The following is a 20225-nucleotide window of genomic DNA, read 5'->3' as shown; positions in this document are numbered from 1 at the left end:
TTCTAAAATTTCAGATCCCATTTTTACGGATAGATTCAGGGACAGAATTTGGTTTCTAGCACTTTTAATCAATCTCTCCTCTTTCTTTGTATCGGTACCACTGATGCTCATTTCTCTGGAAATCTTCAAGGAACTCAATGGCCTCAATTTCAGAATCAAAGTTTTCAGCCATTGTAGGTAATTAAACAGTATTGAAAATCAGCTTAGATCAAAGTCTTCAAATTAAAAAACAGCAAAACGCTTTCTTTCAAAAAATAGAAAAAGAAACTATTAAAAAAAGCAATAAGCAAAACACTTTCTTGTCTTTCTTTCAGAAAATAGAAAATCTGGAAACTGGAAATTCTGAAAAACTGAGAAAAGGACCTAAAATAATGAATTGTGTGGATGCAATAGGTATGAATAATCATGTGAATATTATAATTTTTGCACATTGAGTGCAGTAGATATACTACCATTTCTCTCAAGAAATCTGGTCAGTGGGTTTTCATGGTGTAGGTACCTCTCAAACTTATGTTACTCAGGGTATTTTTTTTAATGGTGGGATTTATAGCAAAATTCCCACAAAAATCTCGTCCTCAACACGCTCCCCTGTGCCAGATCCCCGCACAGTGGCTGTGGTTTGAGAATCCGGCAATCCGGCTTTTTAAAATTTTGATAATCTACCGAAGATATTTGTGATTGTGATTTTTCCATTAAATTTGAAGACAACTCTCCATACAAATCATACAATACGTTAGGATGGAAACGCTCATCGGCTTGCCCTTTGCATTACTTCAAGTTCCAAATTTGAAACTGAAAAGGCCAGGATGGTTCCACCAACCATCAGCAATGGTTACCTTCTCCTTGGTTCTTGTATCATACTTCCTGGTTACCGGAGGTAAGAATAGCTAGTTTACAGTAGATATACTACCATTTCTCTCAAGAAATCTGGTCAGTGGGTTTTCATGGTGTAGGTACCTCTCAAACTTATGTTAAAAAAAAAATCAATTCAATACCTACACTATGCCAAATTTTGTTTCTTGACTTGGAGTCTAACCACCAAAGCTGCAAATTCTAGTTCACCACTCTAACGAAATAGGAATAACTTGAGGAATCTTTGATATCCCTTGGCACTTGTATTTGACATCTGTTTTCTATGATTTCAGGCATCATATATGATGTGATTATTGAACCTCCCAGTGTAGGGTCCACCACAGATGAGCATGGACACTCAAGACCAGTAAGTTATTTATTCTTCCTTTCAGTATTGAAATCTTTCTAGTATCCCAAGTTGGAAGAAATAGGTCCCTAGAAATCCTACTATGTAGGTACCATTTTATAGGAAGTACACCAGCATACTTGGGTAGTTAATAACAACCTATTTTAAGGTACCTACCTACCTTGTACAAGGCATGTAACAGAAACTTGATACCACCTGTAATTAAATTGTTTTGCTAATCAGCATGTTTCAGTTCTGTTGATATTTATGTATCTACCTATTTAATGACTAATAATTTTCTCATTATTTTTAGGTAGCATTCATGCCATACAGAGTCAATGGTCAATACATCATGGAAGGATTAGCGTCCAGTTTTCTCTTTTCAATAGGAGGCATTGGGTTCATCATATTGGACAGAACTCACAGCCCCACAACACCCAAGTTGAATCGTATTCTGCTGATATGTGTGGGATTCCTATGTGTGATTATATCCTTCTTAGCTTGTTGGGTATTCATGCGAATGAAGTTGCCGTAAGTCGCTCTTCTTGAAAATAAGTGCTCCAGTCAAGCAACCTCCATGGCCAAGTGGGTATCACACTAGGCTTGCACACAGGAGGTCCGGGTTTAATTCCCGGCGGGGCCAATATTTTTTTGACTCTGTGCTTGGAGTTCAGGGTGCACTCAGCCTTCTGAGGACCATTGAGTAGCTACTTTAAACGAGTAGCAATCAGTGGTGGCATATTACAAGAGTAAAAAGAAAAATTTATAGATGTGTCAGAAATAGTACAGGAGGCTCTTAGTAATGCTGTGATATCCACAAAAATTGTGAAGAAGCTTCACCACAAATAAATCAAGATTTAGATTTTAATTTTTTTTTAGAAGTGCTCCAGTCATAATCTTTAACTTCTCAAGTACCTAAATGTATCTTTATATTCCTGTAATACTTGTGTAGTTTAAAACATAAAAACATCAAAGCTTTTATTATTCTGTTCAGAAATAGAAAAGGACAGACAATATAAATTTGTACAAATAAGGTCAAAAAATCCGATAGCCGCTCCATTTTAGGCAGTTTCCTCGTAAAACACCGGAGTTAAACGGCATCGAGCGTGATGGGTATTTGGAAGGGTGTCAGCGTGACAGGGGGGTAGGTATAATCTGAATGTGTGGCCTTCTGGGACACATTACATAATATCTTCTAAATCAGAAAACATTCAGTGGATTCAGCCTCACGCGGATAATAAAAGTGAAGATCTGGTTCAGTGGGTTGATGGGTTAACAGGGCGGATTACTTAGCCTTAAAGGTCAAAGGCAATTATTTTATTTTCATCCCGACTCCTGAGGGGTTACATCGAATTTCAAAATTTTCTCGAACTCGGTTTTGATTGAGTCAACTTGGTCTTGGTCCTGTAATGAGAAACGAGAAAAACTAGTTATTTACATCGCGACGTAAACCAAATTTCGGTAATTTTATCTGAAGACTAAATTTTCCACCCACAAGCTATTTCCCAAGCATTTAAAGTTTCAAAGGCCTACCTACTTAACATGATTTTCCGGGGGGATCTACTTACCACTTGCACTTGAGAACGTTTTGATTTTTCGTGCAACAGATGAAACAGTTCTTGAAGAATCAGTCCTGAAATAAAGAGTAGGTGTCTAATCATACATGACAAATTTACCATCCCATGAAATATCAATCCGCAAATTCCAGCGATTACATCAATCGCAAAAAAGGACCTGTTTTAGTTTAGGGATCTACTTACCACTTGCACTTGAGAACGTTTTGATTTTTCTTGCAACAGATGAAACAGTTCTCGAAGAATCAGTCCTGAAATAAAGAGTAGGTGTCTAATCATACATGACAAATTTACCATCCCATGAAATATCAATCCGCAAATTTCAGCGATTACATCAATCGCAAAAAAGGACCTGTTTTAGTTTAATTACATAAACGCCATACCTTTCAAATAATTGCGTCCTAGTTTCAGCCTTTTTATGAGATCTAGTAGTTTGTAACAAGATTGTTCTTTAAACAGCAAGATCTCATCCGTCATATCTGTGGATGGAAACAAAAAAAAAATATTTTACATTGAGGTCAAAAAATCCGATAGCCGCTCCATTTTAGGCAGTTTCCTCGTAAAACACCGGAGTTAAACTGCATCGAGCGTGATGGGTATTTGGAAGGGTGTCAGCGTGACAGGCGGATAGGTATAATCTGAATGTGTGGCTTTCTGGACACATTAAATTGATTAAATGATATCTTCTAAATCAGAAAGCATTCAGTGGATTCAGCATTCAGCCTCACGCGGATAATAAAGGTGAAGATCTGGTTCAGTGGGTTGATGGGTTAACAGGGCGGATTACTTAGGCTTAAAGGTCAAAGGCAATTATTTTTCTGAAGATGTCTACTTTTCAATGTTCTATCTTGCCTTATCTAATGATAAGTTGGAAGTTCTCAGTATGTTGATCGGAGAGGTAAGTCTTATTGACCAGTTCTTTCTCTTTTCACAGCTGGTTCTATTTTGTCCCCAATGGCCTAAGAGCCAGCCATAGTCACTAGTGAGCTCTGCACCCATCTCACCCATCTGTTAGCCAAATGAAACCCACATATGGGTTGCCTATCAAATGCACCCATTCCCACTAGACCACAGAAGTTAAATATCCATGATTATTATCTGTATAGGTGACCATCTGGGCAATCCCATACTGCTGGGTTTTCCTGGTCTCACTCAGGCTGTTTGAGGTTAATGTGTGTAGGTGGCTCGCGACGTAAACCAAATTTCGGTAATTTTATCTGAAGACTAAATTTTCCACCCACAAGCTATTTCCCAAGCATTTAAAGTTTCAAAGACCTACCTACTTAACATGATTTTCCGGGGGATCTACTTACCACTTGCACTTGAGAACGTTTTGATTTTTCTTGCAACAGATGAAACAGTTCTCGAAGAATCAGTCCTGAAATAAAAAGTAGGTGTCTAATATCATACATGACAAATTTACCATCCCATGAAATATCAATCCGCAAATTCCAGCGATTACATCAATCGCAAAAAAGGATCTGTTTTAGTTTAATTACATAAACGACATACCTTTCAAATAATTGCGTCCTAGTTTCAGCCTTTTTATGAGATCTAGTAGTTTGTAACAAGATTGTTCTTTAAACAGCAACATCTCATTCGTCATATCTGTGGATGGAAACAAAAAAAAAAGAAAATATTTTACATTCGTCTAACATTGTGATGGGGAAGATACCAAAGAAACTTAACAAAAGGAAGAGATAACGAACGTCAACCTTCCCTGGTGAAACTGTGTAAAAACAAGAATTGTGTGAGGTACGTTTACTCACCTGTTATTTGGCCTTTGGATTGCAACACAAAATACTTTCTAATCTGGATGCCCGACTGGGAATTCTCCGGTATACCCTTGAGAAACATCTGAATCTGCTGAAGGTCTTCGTTCTCGGTCAACATTTGGGCCACTTTGGACCAAATATTGAGGAGCTGAAATGCTTTCTGAGCGCCCATCTTGTGCTCCTTGATTTTAGAGCTGCAGAGCCAGTCGGATTTGATGTCCAAAGGATTCCCGGGGAGTAAAATGCCTCCGCAAGGTTTCGTCTTGCAGTAGATTGCTGACAGATTTGTGTCAAACTCCTAGAAAGGAAGGAAAATCAAGGGAATGGCATTTTTCCTACATGATTGATTGGTTGATTATTTAGTTATCATCTCTTACATACGCGATGTACCATGTCGAGATGTTCATTTGTGCAAAACTCAAGACAATCGCCCTCACTAAGCTGAGTGAAGTCCGAAAAGCTCCACTGTGTATCGGACCTACACTTTTTGAACAGGGTAGTCCTACATACATATACTGGACTCCGCACACCGGAATTTCGTCAGAAAAGACCCCATTTCAATGTAATGTAATTGGGCCTACTCATCATCACCAAATATGAAAGTCCAACTCACAGTAGGGTCCTTACATCTGGCACATCGACACAGGAACTCCTTGGTGTTGCTAAGGAACGATCGCCTCGTGGCTGTTCCCCACAGGAGTGACGTGTACGTGGACAGAATCTCCTCTTCTTTCCCGATAGTCCGCGCCGCTTTCACCACCATTCGGTTTGCCTCGTCAAACCAGTATGTCGTGTTGGGGGTGCACGAATGATTCATCATAGCGGACAGCGCGTAAAGGCCGCGAAATATCAAACCCTTGCCGTGTCCTGTACCTGCGTACGCATTCGTATCCAGAGTACCACAGCAGAGTCGTAGAAACTTGTCGTCCTCGGCCGGCAATTTCTTGTGCAGATATCGCTTCAACACGTCTACCTGGGAACATAAGTATAAGTAGTGCTTTATTTAGACTGTCAGCTTAGAACAAGTTGTTCCATTATACCAACAGAACATGTGAAAAATATGGAGGACAATAGAGGCTGTACGTATTGTCTCAAGCTGTCCACTGGCAAAAAATTAATATTACGCAAGTTGCCTTCCACAAGAGACTTTCCCGTGACTTTCTGCAAGGGTCGGTACTGTGGTTAAGGCTCCGTTGAGGACGCTTCTATTCATTGGCATGGTTTGTTTAATTTCTCTTGGGTCGGTAACTAGGCGAGGGTCAATGGTGGTTATGAACAGGGCTGGGCTAGGCTAAGCTTGGGCTAGTATTTTTGTTTGTACAGTTTGTTAGATTGAGTTAAAAAGAATATGGAAAAAAATCATCTACTATGATTTAAATTTCATTCTTTTAAATGTGTCCTTTTTTTGTACTTTTGATGTTGAAACTTAGTTATTTATTTTTCCAGATCTGAAAACTCAAAGAGACATGCAAACCATGGAGAAATGCTTTGTGGGAATTATTGCATCTGTATTTTGTTCAGATAAAAAGTCCAAGGTTTGTTACTTTTTTCCTCCCAATATGATTTTTAAAAGATCAGCTAAGAAGTACCTAGATTGGAATACCCATATTATTATGTGTATTATTACTAGAAAAATCACATCAGGATTAATTTTCTGTGACACTTGCTTGGGTCTATTTCTAGTGCCCATCAAATGTGCTGTAGAATTTACTTAATCTTTCATTTGTGTGTCATTTTGTATTGATTACAGGAAAATCAAATAACACTGACCTGTTTCCAAACAAAGGAATCAGATGATTATTCCTGCAAGAGAATTTGCATTCCACTTCATATAGTACCAGATATAGACAACTCTTTTTCTAATGCTCACTTGAAGGTAAAGTCTCTGCTAGTTTTTTGTTCTCTCTCACTGATGAAATATTTGTCCAAGGATATAATTAATTGGGCTACCTATGGTGTAGAATTGTAGATGATAGAAAAAAAGTAAAAAAGGGGGGATCAAGATTTTTAAAAAGTACTCACCTTATTTTGACTGTTTTCCAGCTAAGTGCAAGACTACCTACAATACTTCTGGAAGAGGAGGCAATAAAATATAGAAATAATACCACTGAACACAATGATTGTCTTACCAAACAGTTCAACTCTTCAGGTAATGTTGATATTACAGAGATGTGTTTTACATGTTCATTTAGTTACTGCCTATGCGATGTCTGGAAGTTGTCTAAATTCTTAGACATCCTATTTGATGCAGGGGATCAAGAAAAATTCTAAAAGTGATGGATGGGATAGTCCCTTTATTAATTTATTCTCAGGTGCCAATTTTGGCCATTATTTTCAATGAGAGGCTATTACCCTAGAGCTTGAGATAATGAACCCTTAATGTTACAGTATTACACAGTGTACACACTCTTTAAAATGCCCTATTTGTCAAAGAGTTTTATTAATTATTTATTTATTTTTTCCAGTGTTTACCATGTCAGCTGTACAAATACAAGAAACTCTCACCAAACCACTCATGAAAACTCTGGAAATCAGGAGTAAACTCCAGAAGAGACGACAGCAAGTTGAAAACAAACTTCAAGCTCTTAGATCTCAATGTGAGGAACCAGTGGTGCAAAATGAGGTCTCATAATGAATCTGCTTTCTATCTCACTCAAGGGTCTCATGACCACCAGTAGATGATCTATTTCAAGGGTCGGCAACCTATTCAAAGCAGACATTCAAAATAACGAGACGAAAGAAATTCCCATTCATCACACGTCGTATCAGAAATTTATGTAGCCGTAGCCCGCACTTCTTATCATAGGTAGGTACAGAATATCAGGGAAGTGCCCCGCACAAAATGTAATTTGGGATTAACTCATCAGGTATAATGTACTTACATATCTAGATTCTATGATACCGGGTAATACTGGGTCAGATATATCGTGTACCTATGCATTAGGTAGGTAGGTAGGTAGGTAGGTACATACCTACAAAACATATTTCATTTAGGTACACAGCATACAGTATCTCGGGCAAAACACTCATTGAATATATTCCTGTGAAATAAGGGTGTGACTCATTTTGTCGCCAGGTATAAGTAGAAAGGTATCCAAAATAACGAGACGAAAGAAATTCCCATTCATCACACGTCGTATCAGAAATTTATGTAGCCGTAGCCCGCACTTCTTATCATAGGTACAGAATATCAGGGAAGTGCCCCGCACAAAATGTAATTTGGGATTAACTCATCAGGTATAATGTACTTACATATCTAGATTCTGTGATACCGGGTAATACTGGGTCAGATATATCGTGTACCTATGCATTATAGGTAGGTAGGTACATACCTACAAAACATATATTTAATTTAGGTACACAGCATACAGTATCTCGGGCAAAACACTCATTGAATATATTCCTGTGAAATAAGGGTGTGACTCAGTTCGTCGCCCACTTAGGTAGTAAAATAAGTAGATTTGATTTCGCGGAGGTATCTATAGGTATAAGTAGAAAGGTATTGAATACCTGTAAATTGTAGGCCCTCTTTTGGAAAAGAAGAATAGAGGCAAACGTTAGGTACCTACCTAAAGTATTACCTACATGTTGGTACAATAGGTCCAAATGTAACTTTTCTTAAGTAGGTATACGTAGATATAGGTAGGTACATGGGTAGGTAGGTAGGTACATTCCTTAATGAAATAAATAAGGTGAAAAAAAAAAATGTTCATAAAAATAAATTGTGCCGCTCAAGAATATTTCAAAGTAGGGCATTATTTTGTTTTCAAAAAGAGAATAAATTGTTACAATTTTCACGGGTGAAATGTATTTCCGTCGTTAGGTATTTACTCTGTAGGTACTTCGTTGCCTAAAGAGAATAAATTGTTACAATTTTCACGGGTGAAATGTATTTCCGTCGTTAGGTATTTACTCTGTAGGTACTTCGTTGCCTATGTACAATTGTACACGGTACAGATACAATACAATCAGGTCATTTTTTGGCTCCACTATTAAAATAAAATAAACACTCAATATATCGATGCCAAATAAAAATCCAAGACTATACCTATTATGATATTATTTGGGACAAATATGTGTGTGAAAAATTATCAAGTGAATATCGCGTGTATAATAGATACTTCTTTTTCATCATAAAATATACCTATCTAGTATCTACCTATACCTATTACATAAATAAGGTACCTATTTCAAAAATATCCAGGTGCTCGCAAAAGTAGGTCGGTATAGGTAATAAAAATTAGGTAGGAAACATTAATTTTATTGCTACTGTTTCCGCTGTATGAAAAACAAAATCGTTCACGGGTGATAGTTTTGTATACCGTACCTATTACCTACCGCGATTTTGTCGTGACCTTATCATGGTCAGTAATTTTACGCGAAACAAATGGGATCTTTACACTTTAATATGACTACAGAACATTACCTATAATAATTTATCAACCAACTTCATGCAGTGGTTAGTGCGGTGGACTTCAGATCTAGAAGTTGGTGGTTCAAGTCCAACGAAAATCTTAAAATTTATATAGGCGTATTTTTTAAGTTTGAGTCATTTTTTGGCTCCACTATTAAAATAAAATAAACACTCAATATATCGATGCCAAATAAAAATCCAAGACTATACCTATTATGATATATTATTTGGGACAAATATGTGTGTGAAAAATTATCAAGTGAATATCGCGTGTATAATAGATACTTTCTTTTTCATCATAAAATATACCTATCTAGTATCTACCTATACCTATTACATAAATGAGGTACCTATTTCAAAAATATCCAGGTGCTCGCAAAAGTAGGTCGGTATAGGTAATAAAAATTAGGTAGGAAACATTAATTTTATTGCTACTGTTTCCGCTGTATGAAAAACAAAATCGTTCACGGATGATAGTTTTGTATACCGTACCTATTACATTACCTACCGATTTTGTCGTGACACTGGACCTTATCATGGTTAGTAATTTTACGCGGAACAAATGGGATCTTTACACTTTAATATGACTACAGAACATTACCTATATTAATTTATCAACCAACTTCATGCAGTGGTTAGTGCGGTGGACTTCAGATCTAGAAGTTGGTGGTTCAAGTCCAACGGAAATCTTAAAATTTATATAGGCGTATTTTTTAAGTTTGAATGAATCCCGGGTTAAAATTAAATCAACTGAACAAAAATCGCCACAATTTCATTGGTTGATCGCCACTGATCTCATGATCACAGAAAAAAACTCGCTTTTTTTTAAGAACTTGGCTATTTGGCAACGTTGTATTGACTGATAAAAAAATGTAAACAAAAAAAAGTAAAAACTGTAAAAAGAAAAACTACCTACCTTGGAAGTTGGAAGAAGAAAAATTGTCTGGCCGTTTCGTTTTATTGGAAGTGAAAGTAACTGAGGACAATAAAATTGGATTTCCACTCTAGTTGTCTTCTGTTCTGTTTTCTATCTCACTCAAGGGTCTCATGACCACCAGTAGATGATCTATTTCAAGGGTCGGCAACCTATTCAAAGCAGACATTAAAAAAAAAAGAAGTTTGATAAGGGAACAATAACTACTAAAGTCTTATTGACCCGAAATCGAAGAGAGAAGGAAAACAGGATTCGAGAACGAACATTATTCGTTCAGGATAAAATCCGCCTCGGGCGGAAATCAAACCCGCGGCCTAGTGCTTTCAAGGCAGACGCGCTACAAATCAAGCTAAGTAGGCTGGTCAAAGAAGACTGAAGAATCTGAGGGTCAAACAATTCTATTTGAATAGGGAGGGAGGGAGGGAGGGTATAAAAATGTACATGTGTAATCATAGATCAAGAGTTTAAAATTAGGTGATTGGATGGTTCCACTCACATCCTCACATCACAGTATGGCCTTCTGATGTTGGTGAGATTGCAAAACAGTACTAAAGAATAAGGCGGTGGTTATGAACAGGGCTGGGCTAGGCTAAGCTTGGGCTAGTATTTTTGTTTGTACAGTTTGGTTACTTAGATTGAGTTAAAAAGAATATGGAAAAAAATCATCTACTATGATTTAAATTTTGGTGATTGGATGGTTCCACTCACATCCTCACATCACAGTATGGCCTTCTGATGTTGGTGAGATTGCAAAACAGTACTAAAGAATAAGGTGGTGGTTATGAACAGGGCTGGGCTAGGCTAAGCTTGGGCTAGTATTTTTGTTTGTACAGTTTGTTAGATTGAGTTAAAAAGAATATGGAAAAAAATCATCTACTATGATTTAAATTTCATTCTTTTAAATGTGTCCTTTTTTTGTACTTTTGATGTTGAAACTTAGTTATTTATTTTTCCAGATCTGAAAACTCAAAGAGACATGCAAACCATGGAGAAATGCTTTGTGGGAATTATTGCATCTGTATTTTGTTCAGATAAAAAGTCCAAGGTTTGTTACTTTTTTCCTCCCAATATGATTTTTAAAAGATCAGCTAAGAAGTACCTAGATTGGAATACCCATATTATTATGTGTATTATTACTAGAAAAATCACATCAGGATTAATTTTCTGTGACACTTGCTTGGGTCTATTTCTAGTGCCCATCAAATGTGCTGTAGAATTTACTTAATCTTTCATTTGTGTGTCATTTTGTATTGATTACAGGAAAATCAAATAACACTGACCTGTTTCCAAACAAAGGAATCAGATGATTATTCCTGCAAGAGAATTTGCATTCCACTTCATATAGTACCAGATATAGACAACTCTTTTTCTAATGCTCACTTGAAGGTAAAGTCTCTGCTAGTTTTTTGTTCTCTCTCACTGATGAAATATTTGTCCAAGGATATAATTAATTGGGCTACCTATGGTGTAGAATTGTAGATGATAGAAAAAAAGTAAAAAAGGGGGGATCAAGATTTTTAAAAAGTACTCACCTTATTTTGACTGTTTTCCAGCTAAGTGCAAGACTACCTACAATACTTCTGGAAGAGGAGGCAATTTGAGGGAAGTCTCTGATTCTAAATGTAAGTTTAAATGATACCTTTCTGTGATAGGAAGATTACACAATTTTACAAATAGGTACATTCATAATGTTCAGTATGATAGTCTTGGATTGAGCATTTTAAGTGGTGAAATCCATGGGAATTATAATAGTATATCTTGTGATGTGTCTATTTTCTTGATTACAATTCTTGGATGTATTCCCTTTGAATACTGGTCCATCTGTGTATTTTTGAATGACAAACATCACTTTTTTCTCTTCTATTTTTTCTCTGTATTTCTCAATTTCTAAGTTGGACTTCTATCTCCATATTTTTCAGTTAATATGGTCTTATCGTCCCGAAATCGAAGAGAGAAGGAAGACAGGATAGGAGAAAGCCAGCCGTTCCGAGAACGAACATTATCCCATAGAAAAGGACCTAAAATAATGAATTGTGTGGATGCAATAGGTATGAATAATCATGTGAATATTATAATTTTTGCACATTGAGTGCCTTAAAAAATAATGTTGTTGCATTTTGTGTTGCAGGGGCTATCTCAAATAACCAGGTTAAACATGGAATGTATTATTGAAGACAGCTCATGCCATGTTTCACAATCTTATCGAGAACATTCTGAAATCACATGAAGCAAAACAAAAGAGGAGGATTAGAATTTCTGCAATATGTTTATAATAAAAAAGACAAGGTATGTTGCACACCACGTTTATCCTGTGTTCATTCTGTGTACATATATGTGTGTGCCCACACCCCACAGGTGTGAGGAGCTGAAATGCTTTCTGAGCGCCCATCTTGTGCTCCTTGATTTTAGAGCTGCAGAGCCAGTCGGATTTGATGTCCAAAGGATTTCCGGGGAGTAAAATGCCTCCGCAAGGTTTCGTTTTGCAGTAGATTGCTGACAGATTGGTGTCAAACTCCTAGAAAGGAAGGAAAATTAAGGGAATGGCATTTTTCCTACATGATTGATTGGTTGATTATTTAGTTATCATCTCTTACATACGCGATGCACCATGTCGAGATCATTTGTGCAAAACTCAAGACAATCGCCCTCACTAAGCTGAGTGAAGTCCGAAAAGCTCCACTGTGTATCGGACATACACTTTTTGAATAGGTTAGTCCTACATACACGGACTCCGCACACCGGAGTTTCGTCAGAAAAGACTGTGTACATAGTGTGTGTGTGTGTGTGTGTGTGTGTGTGTGTGTGTGTGTGTGTGTGTGTGTGTGTGTGTGTGAGAGAGAGAGAGAGAAAGATTAGATGGATGAAGTACCTATTAAATGTGGGAACTTAGTTTAAACATCACCAAAACAACATCATGAAAAATTTTGATTTCCTAACAGTTTATTTGACAAATTTATGTAAATGTCTCCAAAAGACATTCAATTTGGAATGGTGTTAGGTGCTCTTAATACTCTCATCAGAAAATATTGTGTTCATGTATTTGTGTAACTAACTTCCAACCCATCCAAACAAACCCCTGTGTACTAATGTATACCTACCTAGGTACTTACATTATTTATGATGAAATTATAGAATAATAAAAAACCTATGATCTAATAATTTTTATATCCACATTCCGAATTTATTTAATTATTTATTCAAATCGTTGCCCTTTCAAATTGTCAGACCCTTTACCACAGCAGTAAGTTCCATTTTTAGGTACTTATTGTGCTTTAATCTGCTAATATTAATCTGCTAAAATTAAGAAACATTCTAAAATTTTAGAGGATAAAATCTCATGCCTTGCTGGGTTTGCCCTGTTACCCGTTTGCCAAGGTACCTGACTACGCCACAGAAGCAGGTTTATCAAAAGCTCATTCCATTTGTCTTTAGAAACAAATTTAAATACGGATTTTAAAGTTTCAATAACGTGTGTAGTTGTACACGAGTATTAATTAATTTTTGACAAACTTACTTGGCAAAGTCCTGGGATTTCTCGATGAACAATTCAAACTCGGCAAAGGACAATGCCCCATCATCATCTAAGTCAGCTTCATCCAGGATGTTCTGAATGAGATGCTGAATGTCGTTATCAGACAAATGATGTGTTCCTGTGAGTCTATCGATGATTTGTTTCAAGTCCGTCATTCCCAACATATCGTCACCATCAAAATCTGAGAAAAGGTCGAAAAGGAGGATCGCATTGTTATAATAAAATTATGTTAAATCGCGAACGACATCGACATGCATTGTTAAAGCACATAAAAGAAGAAGAAAAAATAAGAACGTGTCTGCCTCGTAAGCGCTAGGTCGCGAGTTCCATTTCCACCCAGGGCGAACTTATCCTCAACAGACAAAGGTCACTCTCAGAACAACAAATTGAACAACATGGCTTTCTCCTACCCCGTCCTCCTCTTTGATTTCGGACGACATAAGACCTCCGTTTTTACAGTTACCTCTGTCAAACCTCTCAGGTCGACTTTTTCCACCGTGGATTGTCTCAGGATTGAGGTCAATCCGAGGTTGACCTGGCTATTTTGTATCCTCGTTACATCTCAATTCCGAGTTGGTAAACGCCAGCATTAAAAGAATTATCATAAGAGAAAGCTCACCAAAGATTCGGAACGCGTGCTCTGCCTTCACAGGTTTAGGCGCACTCTCACTGAACACAGACATCATATCGAGGAAATCTTCGAAAGTACAATCCCCGTCGTGACTTGAGCTAAATATGTGACAAATCCGATCACCAAATGGGTTAACACGGAGTTGGGGATAGAGAAGGATTTTGGTCATCGGGAGTTTGGCATTTTTGTTGTGGCCCACTTTTTCTGGCGCCAAAGATTTGAACTTCTGATGAGCGCTGGAAATGAAAAGGACACAATACAATGTAATACCACAGTGCCTATTTACCCCAGCTGTGTAGGCCACTGCTAACTACTATTGCCAAATTTATCAAACAAAGTTGATGATAAAATTCCATGCTTTGGCCGGGGTTTAACCCACACCCTCATGAACACAAAACGGGTGTCTTGATCACTACACCACCGAGGCAGGTGAATGGGATTAAACCATTAAACAAACGATATTCTGCCTCAACATCATCAGAATCCTAAATTTAACCGGTCTTCCTTTATTCAGACAATACTAATAATAAAATGAACTTACTACAGAATTTCCTTCTTGGTGAAGTACGTCAAATCCTGAAAATTAAGAGTAAATAGGTATCTCTATTAATACATTTTACCTAATGATGTTCTCAATTTCCAAACCTATCCCAATTAGCACTACCACCCTGTATAAAAAAGAACCCTCTTTATTTTAAATTTTTTGTTGGGAAAAGATATTGATTTTCCTGTCCCTCACTATTCATGGTACTGGAATGAAGATTTTTGAAACATTTATGTATGTATTTCTATTTCAAAAGCTCATATACTTTCTTTTAAGATACATTTTATTTTTCCTTTACGGACTCTTTTGGTATCTACAAAATCTGTAAACATTGCTATAAATCATCCCTTGATGTGATAAGATTGGAAAACCAAACTATTTTTTACCTCGTAATCTTGTAGCTCCTCTTCCGTAAATTGACTCTCCGACTGTCCCATGACTTGATATATGGATTCTGCAAATTCTTACATCTGGGCTTTATGAGATCACGTCGAAAAATTCAGCATTTTTTTCTCACATATTATCCAGAACAAGTTGTCAAAAAGAAAAGTCAAACCTGAATGTTTTCGACGCATTTTGCTTTCCATGAAGTCTTTATTGCACTCACTCGAAAACTTGGGCATGCTCCGAAAGCTCCGTATATATCGCTACACATACGTATTTCTTTTCTCTTCCCTTTTGATATAGGTCAGTTTTTTATTTGTATTTTTAAAAAGGTACAATTTTTAACTGGTTTTGTTCCAAAGTATCCCGTTCGTTGAAACTAACAAAGACAGGAAAATCACATTCCATTTTTATTTATTTTCATTTTTCTACAATAAGTACCTACAAAGGAAGACAATATAATATAAAATGAATTTTAAAAATTGCCGCCGGGACAGCTATCTCACGTCGTCCGAGCTCAACTCAGCCCTGTTCATAAACACACCCTCATTGGTTGATCGCCACTGATCACAGAAAAAAACTCGCTTTTTTAAGAACTTGGCTATTTGGCAACGTTGTATTGACTGATAAAAAAATGTAAACAAAAAAAGTAAAAAGAAAAACTACCTACCTTGGAACTTGGAAGTTGGAAGAAGAAAAATTGTCTGGCCGTTTCGTTTTATTAGAAGTGAAAGTAACTGAGGACAATTGGATTTCCACTCTAGTTGTCTCTGTGCTGCTCTGCGTTCTGCTCCATCTGAATCAGAGTTAGTCGTAAAAACTGTAGATAACCATGTCCCTGGATGTTGCATACATTTCTGAAGATGTCTACTTTTCAATGTTCTATCTTGCCTTATCTAATGATAAGTTGGAAGTTCTCAGTATGTTGATCGGAGAGGTAAGTCTCATTGACCAGTTCTTTCTCTTTTCACAGCTGGTTCTATTTTATCCCCAATGGCCTAAGAGCCAGCCATAGTCACTAGTGGGCTCTGCACCCATCTGTTAGCCAAATGAAACCCACATATGGGTTACCTATCAAATGCACCCATTCCCACTAGACCACAGAAGTTAAATATCCATGATTATTATCTGTATAGGTGACCATCTGGGTAATCCCATACTGCTGGCTTTTGCTGGTCTCACTCAGGCTGTTTGAGGTTAATGTGTGTAGGTGGCTAAAACATGTGAAAAATATGGAGGACAATAGAGGCTGTACGTATTGTCTCAAGCTGTCCACTGGCAAAAAATTAATATTACGCAAGTTGCCTTCCACAAGAGACTTTCCCGTGACTTTCTGCAAGGGTCGGTACTGTGGTTAAGGCTCCGTTGAGGACAACATGTGAAAAATATGGAGGACAATAGAGGCTGTACGTATTGTCTCAAGCTGTCCACTGGCAAAAAATTAATATTACGCAAGTTGCCATCCTCAAGAGACTTTCCCGTGACTTTCTGTGTTTAGACTTAGTGTGCGGCCACAACAGCCACCATAGACCATAGACCATGGACCATTGACGTTCGCCAAGACCACCACAAAAAAAAATACTCAACTCAATTTCTTGATTTTCTGCAAGGGTCGGTACTGTGGTCTAGGCTCCGTTGAGGAAGCTTCTATTCATTGGCATGGTTTGTTTAATTTCTCTTGGGTCGGTAACTAGGCGAGGGTCAATGGTTGGTTCTCCGTTGTGAAAGAGACACACATAATATGTTAAAGGATGATGATCTTACCTCACATATAGGAAATTCCCGCGTCTCCAGCGCCCTTACAATGGTTCGTTTCAACCTAGACATTTGCAGACATCGGATGGGGGTGACCGTTCTGACCAGATCCAAACTAACGCCATCCTTCGTGTTCTCAACTGTACAATGATCCCGCAGGAATGAGCACTCCCAGGAGTGCTGGACGGAATTCTCGCATTGTGAGGAACAGACAGGGAGAGCGCAGTTCTTGGAGCAAGGGCTCAGGGGAGAACTGTTGGACAGGCATCCTACACACACGGGATCAGAGGAAGTCCCAGAGCGAGGTCCTGGGTAGAATATAATACTATATGAATGAGAAATCTCTACAGATAGGGAAGAGATAACCTGCTCAAAAATTGAGGTAGGACTTGTGTAGGAGGTACCTACAATCAGTTGTTGTTGTTTTTTTCAGAGACTCACATTTTGGAGAAAAGAGAACAACTTTTCTCTTCTCCAAAGTTAAAATAATTTTTAAACTATGTATATTCAACCCCCTACCCAGAGTCTAGGTACTCTAGGTCATAGTGGGATTGGTACCTAAACCCTTAAGATATGTTACGACGGGGATGGGGTCACTCTTTTTTAATATTTATTGTATACACTTTCTATTATTTTTAGGTCTCACTTCGTTTTTACTCACCAATCACCAGAGTTTCATCTCGGAAAATGACCTCCCCCTGTTCTATATCCCTGGTAGCGAATAACCCCCGACCATGGATGTGTGAATCACGAATCGTCCACAGACACGGAAGTTCCGATTTCAAGTGCAACTGGAGAAGTTGTTCCACTGATAACGTATCAATAAGATCATCCCTTGGCTCAGACATGGGACGAAATAATTACCAACTTGGATACAACTTCGAAAAAACTCGTGTCTATTTTATTTTTTATTATTATTATTATATTATTTTTTTGTGAAGAAAAACTAATTAATTTACATAAAATAGCACAGTGCAAAATAATTATTCTACCACAGACGTAATAATTACGCTAACAAAATAACGGATTCATCATAGCGGACAGCGCGTAAAGGCCGCGAAATATCAAACCCTTGCCGTGTCCTGTACCTGCGTACGCATTCGTATCCAGAGTGCCACAGCAGAGTCGTAGAAACTTGTCGTCCTCGGCCGGCAATTTCTTGTGCAGATATCGCTTCAACACGTCTACCTGGGAACATAAGTATAAGTAGTGCTTTATTTAGACTGTCAGCTTAGAACAAGTTGTTCCATTATACCAACAGAACATGTGAATTTGTCCAAGGATATAATTAATTGGGCTACCTATGGTGTAGAATTGTAGATGATAGAAAAAAAGTAAAAAAGGGGGGATCAAGATTTTAAAAAAGTACTCACCTTATTTTGACTGTTTTCCAGCTAAGTGCAAGACTACCTACAATACTTCTGGAGGAGGAGGCAATAAAATATAGAAATAATACCACTGAACACAATGATTGTCTTACCAAACAGTTCAACTCTTCAGGTAATGTTGATATTACAGAGATGTGTTTTACATGTTCATTTAGTTACTGCCTATGCGATGTCTGGAAGTTGTCTAAATTTACTTTTTGAAAAATTTCGCCTGCGGCGCTGAAAATTTTAAGTTCGATCAGCCCAAACTGGGGGCCCCGCGCCTTTGAAACTGCCCCCGGCCCCGCGGGGGGCTAATCCGGCCCCGACTGCCTATGTGATGTCTGGAAGTTGTCTAAATCCTTAGACATCCTATTTGATGCAGGGGATCAAGAAAAATTCTAAAAGTGATGGATGGGATAGTCCCTTTATTAATTTATTCTCAGGTGCCAATTTTGGCCATTATTTTCAATGAGAGGCTATTACCCTAGAGCTTGAGATAATGAACCCTTAATGTTACAGTATTACACAGTGTACACACTCTTTAAAATGCCCTATTTGTCAAAGAGTTTTATTAATTATTTATTTATTTTTTCCAGTGTTTACCATGTCAGCTGTACAAATACAAGAAACTCTCACCAAACCACTCATGAAAACTCTGGAAATCAGGAGTAAACTCCAGAAGAGACGACAGCAAGTTGAAAACAAACTTCAAGCTCTTAGATCTCAATGTGAGGAACCAGTGGTGCAAAATGAGGTCTCATAATGAATCTGCTTTCTATCTCACTCAAGGGTCTCATGACCACCAGTAGATGATCTATTTCAAGGGTCGGCAACCTATTCAAAGCAGACATTAAAAAAAAAGAAGTTTGATAAGGGAACAATAACTACTAAAGTCTTATTGACCCGAAATCGAAGAGAGAAGGAAAACAGGATCCGAGGACGAACATTATTCGTTCAGGATAAAATCCGCCTCGGGCGGAAATCAAACCCGCGGCCTAGTGCTTTCAAGGCAGACGCGCTACAAATCAAGCTAAGTAGGCTGGTCAAAGAAGACTGAAGAATCTGAGGGTCAAACAATTCTATTTGAATAGGGAGGGAGGGAGGGAGGGTATAAAAATGTACATGTGTAATCATAGATCAAGAGTTTAAAATTAAGGTTCTGTAACTTAAGCATAACATCAGTAATAAAACCAACATTATTTTGCTCTCCAAATTTGATCATTGAGTACCGTATGTTGCTCCTTTTTGTATTTAACCTAACCCTATAATAACTAATAACACTCTAATCACTGCTCTAATTGTGAAAACTCCTTCTTGCGTTAACACTGGTCACTGCTTGTTTGTGCCAGTTCCTTTAGTAGCAATATCCCACGGATGTGACTTCTGCACAAGTACCGATTCCTTAAATTCCTTTAAAAAAGAAGAAAAAAAACTATTAAAGAACTGAAAAATGAGGGGGAAAATATCCTTACCTTCAAACAGTTTTATTTTCTCCTCTGATATTTTAAACACTACTTCAAGCAACTCTCTGAGCTCTTGGTCCATGATGGATGATGCTAGGTTAGGTCTAGGTAGTTAGGTACTCAACATTAGGTAGTTTAGGTAGTTATCACATTAGGTAGTTAGGTACTCAACATACACACTAAGTAGGTATATTTTGTTATTCAAAATGAAAATATTTATTCTTATCACTGTTCTATACTATTCTTGTCACTCACTGTTCTATTTCTATTATTTTTTATTTTGAGAAGACAAGACAAAAGAAATTTGTTCTGCTGAAAAGAAAAATGAAATTTCTCTGATCCTGAATGAAAAATGATCAACAGTTTGTTATCAAGTAGGTATCACTTATCACTATCACATCATCACATTGAACATTCGCACATTGAGTCAATTGGAAGATTGGAACTGTTCAACTGTCGGACTGGTGACGTCATTTTTACCGAAGGCTAGCTTCAGTTCGGTAATTTTCGTCGTTTGGAAGGATACCAGCTATTAGCTACACCGCCTAAATTTTGTTAAAAGTAAAATGTTAAATCAAGTACCTATAACCTAACTACCTACAACTTGAACCATGTTGTTTTTAACTTGAACCATGTTTTTTTTTTTTTTTT

The 20225-nt window shown here is 37.5% G+C and overlaps 5 protein-coding genes across 8 annotated transcripts; 3 read left to right on the top strand and 2 right to left on the bottom strand.

Moving 5' to 3' along the window:
• The first annotated feature begins 650 nt into the window (after positions 1-650).
• LOC103504992 (oligosaccharyltransferase complex subunit OSTC) lies at positions 651-12240 on the top strand. Of its 2 annotated transcripts, XM_008469298.3 has the most exons (4): positions 666-877; positions 1146-1219; positions 1512-1729; positions 12024-12240. In XM_008469298.3, the coding sequence occupies exons 1-4, from the start codon at positions 739-741 to the stop codon at positions 12037-12039; spliced, it is 447 nt and encodes a 148-aa protein (XP_008467520.1). In that variant the 5' UTR covers positions 666-738; the 3' UTR covers positions 12040-12240. The 2 variants fall into 2 exon arrangements, with proteins under 2 accessions (XP_017297711.1, XP_008467520.1); XM_017442222.2 differs by lacking the exon at positions 12024-12240 and having other exon boundaries at positions 651-877; positions 1512-1734.
• On the bottom strand, positions 2216-17759 carry LOC103504995 (SET domain-containing protein SmydA-8-like). Of its 2 annotated transcripts, none has more exons than XM_008469300.3 (7): positions 17403-17759; positions 16751-17049; positions 5161-5520; positions 4542-4845; positions 3156-3251; positions 2959-3023; positions 2216-2602 (listed from the first exon to the last, which is right to left on the bottom strand). In XM_008469300.3, exons 1-7 carry the CDS (start codon positions 17587-17589, stop codon positions 2522-2524), a joined length of 1392 nt encoding a protein of 463 aa, XP_008467522.1. In that variant the 5' UTR covers positions 17590-17759; the 3' UTR covers positions 2216-2521. The 2 variants fall into 2 exon arrangements, with proteins under 2 accessions (XP_008467522.1, XP_026676207.1); XM_026820406.1 differs by lacking the exon at positions 2959-3023 and adding an exon at positions 2767-2831 and having other exon boundaries at positions 2519-2602.
• LOC103504991 lies at positions 5962-10310 on the top strand. Of its 2 annotated transcripts, XM_008469297.3 has the most exons (5): positions 5962-6082; positions 6298-6423; positions 6591-6696; positions 7013-7225; positions 10023-10310. In XM_008469297.3, exons 1-4 carry the CDS (start codon positions 6014-6016, stop codon positions 7177-7179), a joined length of 468 nt encoding a protein of 155 aa, XP_008467519.1. In that variant the 5' UTR covers positions 5962-6013; the 3' UTR covers positions 7180-7225; positions 10023-10310. The 2 variants fall into 2 exon arrangements, with proteins under 2 accessions (XP_008467519.1, XP_026676208.1); XM_026820407.1 differs by lacking the exon at positions 10023-10310 and having other exon boundaries at positions 7013-7268.
• Positions 10363-19204, top strand: LOC113465680. The gene is made up of 6 exons (XM_026820408.1): positions 10363-10424; positions 10852-10940; positions 11156-11281; positions 11449-11487; positions 18175-18241; positions 18708-19204. The coding sequence occupies exons 2-6, from the start codon at positions 10872-10874 to the stop codon at positions 18872-18874; spliced, it is 468 nt and encodes a 155-aa protein (XP_026676209.1). The 5' UTR covers positions 10363-10424; positions 10852-10871; the 3' UTR covers positions 18875-19204.
• Positions 11980-15297, bottom strand: LOC103504993 (calcium and integrin-binding protein 1). The gene is made up of 5 exons (XM_008469299.3): positions 14989-15297; positions 14600-14634; positions 14047-14294; positions 13410-13608; positions 11980-12108 (listed from the first exon to the last, which is right to left on the bottom strand). Exons 1-5 carry the CDS (start codon positions 15037-15039, stop codon positions 12087-12089), a joined length of 555 nt encoding a protein of 184 aa, XP_008467521.1. The 5' UTR covers positions 15040-15297; the 3' UTR covers positions 11980-12086.
• Positions 19205-20225: the final 1021 nt, after the last annotated feature.

The sequence above is a fragment of the Diaphorina citri genome, unplaced genomic scaffold (assembly GCF_000475195.1).
Source record: "Diaphorina citri unplaced genomic scaffold, Diaci psyllid genome assembly version 1.1 scaffold144, whole genome shotgun sequence".
Lineage (NCBI taxonomy): Eukaryota > Metazoa > Arthropoda > Insecta > Hemiptera > Psyllidae > Diaphorina > Diaphorina citri.
The sequence above is the reverse complement of the archived record's forward strand: the minus strand, read 5'-3'. Positions and strand labels throughout refer to the sequence as shown.

What these genes read in the sequence shown, in the direction of transcription:
- LOC113465680 (XM_026820408.1), top strand. Translation starts at nt 10,872, where the DNA reads ATGCAAACCATGGAGAAATGCTTTGTGGGAATTATTGCATCTGTATTT. An exon ending in TTTCTAATGCTCACTTGAAG is followed by an intron (nt 11,282 to 11,448) that starts GTAAAGTCTCTG and finishes ACTGTTTTCCAG; the next exon opens with CTAAGTGCAAGACTACCTAC. An exon ending in CAAACAGTTCAACTCTTCAG is followed by an intron (nt 18,242 to 18,707) that starts GTAATGTTGATA and finishes TATTTTTTCCAG; the next exon opens with TGTTTACCATGTCAGCTGTA.
- LOC103504995 (XM_008469300.3), bottom strand. Translation starts at nt 17,589, where the DNA reads ATGTCTGAGCCAAGGGATGATCTTATTGATACGTTATCAGTGGAACAA. An exon ending in ATCCAAAGGCCAAATAACAG is followed by an intron (nt 3,252 to 4,541) that starts GTGAGTAAACGT and finishes TTCCATCCACAG; the next exon opens with ATATGACGGATGAGATCTTG. An exon ending in AACGTTCTCAAGTGCAAGTG is followed by an intron (nt 2,603 to 2,958) that starts GTAAGTAGATCC and finishes TTCTCATTACAG; the next exon opens with GACCAAGACCAAGTTGACTC.
- LOC103504993 (XM_008469299.3), bottom strand. Translation starts at nt 15,039, where the DNA reads ATGGGACAGTCGGAGAGTCAATTTACGGAAGAGGAGCTACAAGATTAC. An exon ending in ACCAAGAAGGAAATTCTGTA is followed by an intron (nt 14,295 to 14,599) that starts GTAAGTTCATTT and finishes TTTCATTTCCAG; the next exon opens with CGCTCATCAGAAGTTCAAAT. An exon ending in GCACGCGTTCCGAATCTTTG is followed by an intron (nt 13,609 to 14,046) that starts GTGAGCTTTCTC and finishes ACCTTTTCTCAG; the next exon opens with ATTTTGATGGTGACGATATG.
- LOC103504991 (XM_008469297.3), top strand. Translation starts at nt 6,014, where the DNA reads ATGCAAACCATGGAGAAATGCTTTGTGGGAATTATTGCATCTGTATTT. An exon ending in GTTCAGATAAAAAGTCCAAG is followed by an intron (nt 6,083 to 6,297) that starts GTTTGTTACTTT and finishes TATTGATTACAG; the next exon opens with GAAAATCAAATAACACTGAC. An exon ending in CAAACAGTTCAACTCTTCAG is followed by an intron (nt 6,697 to 7,012) that starts GTAATGTTGATA and finishes TATTTTTTCCAG; the next exon opens with TGTTTACCATGTCAGCTGTA.
- LOC103504992 (XM_008469298.3), top strand. Translation starts at nt 739, where the DNA reads ATGGAAACGCTCATCGGCTTGCCCTTTGCATTACTTCAAGTTCCAAAT. An exon ending in ATACTTCCTGGTTACCGGAG is followed by an intron (nt 878 to 1,145) that starts GTAAGAATAGCT and finishes CTATGATTTCAG; the next exon opens with GCATCATATATGATGTGATT. An exon ending in AGCATGGACACTCAAGACCA is followed by an intron (nt 1,220 to 1,511) that starts GTAAGTTATTTA and finishes CATTATTTTTAG; the next exon opens with GTAGCATTCATGCCATACAG.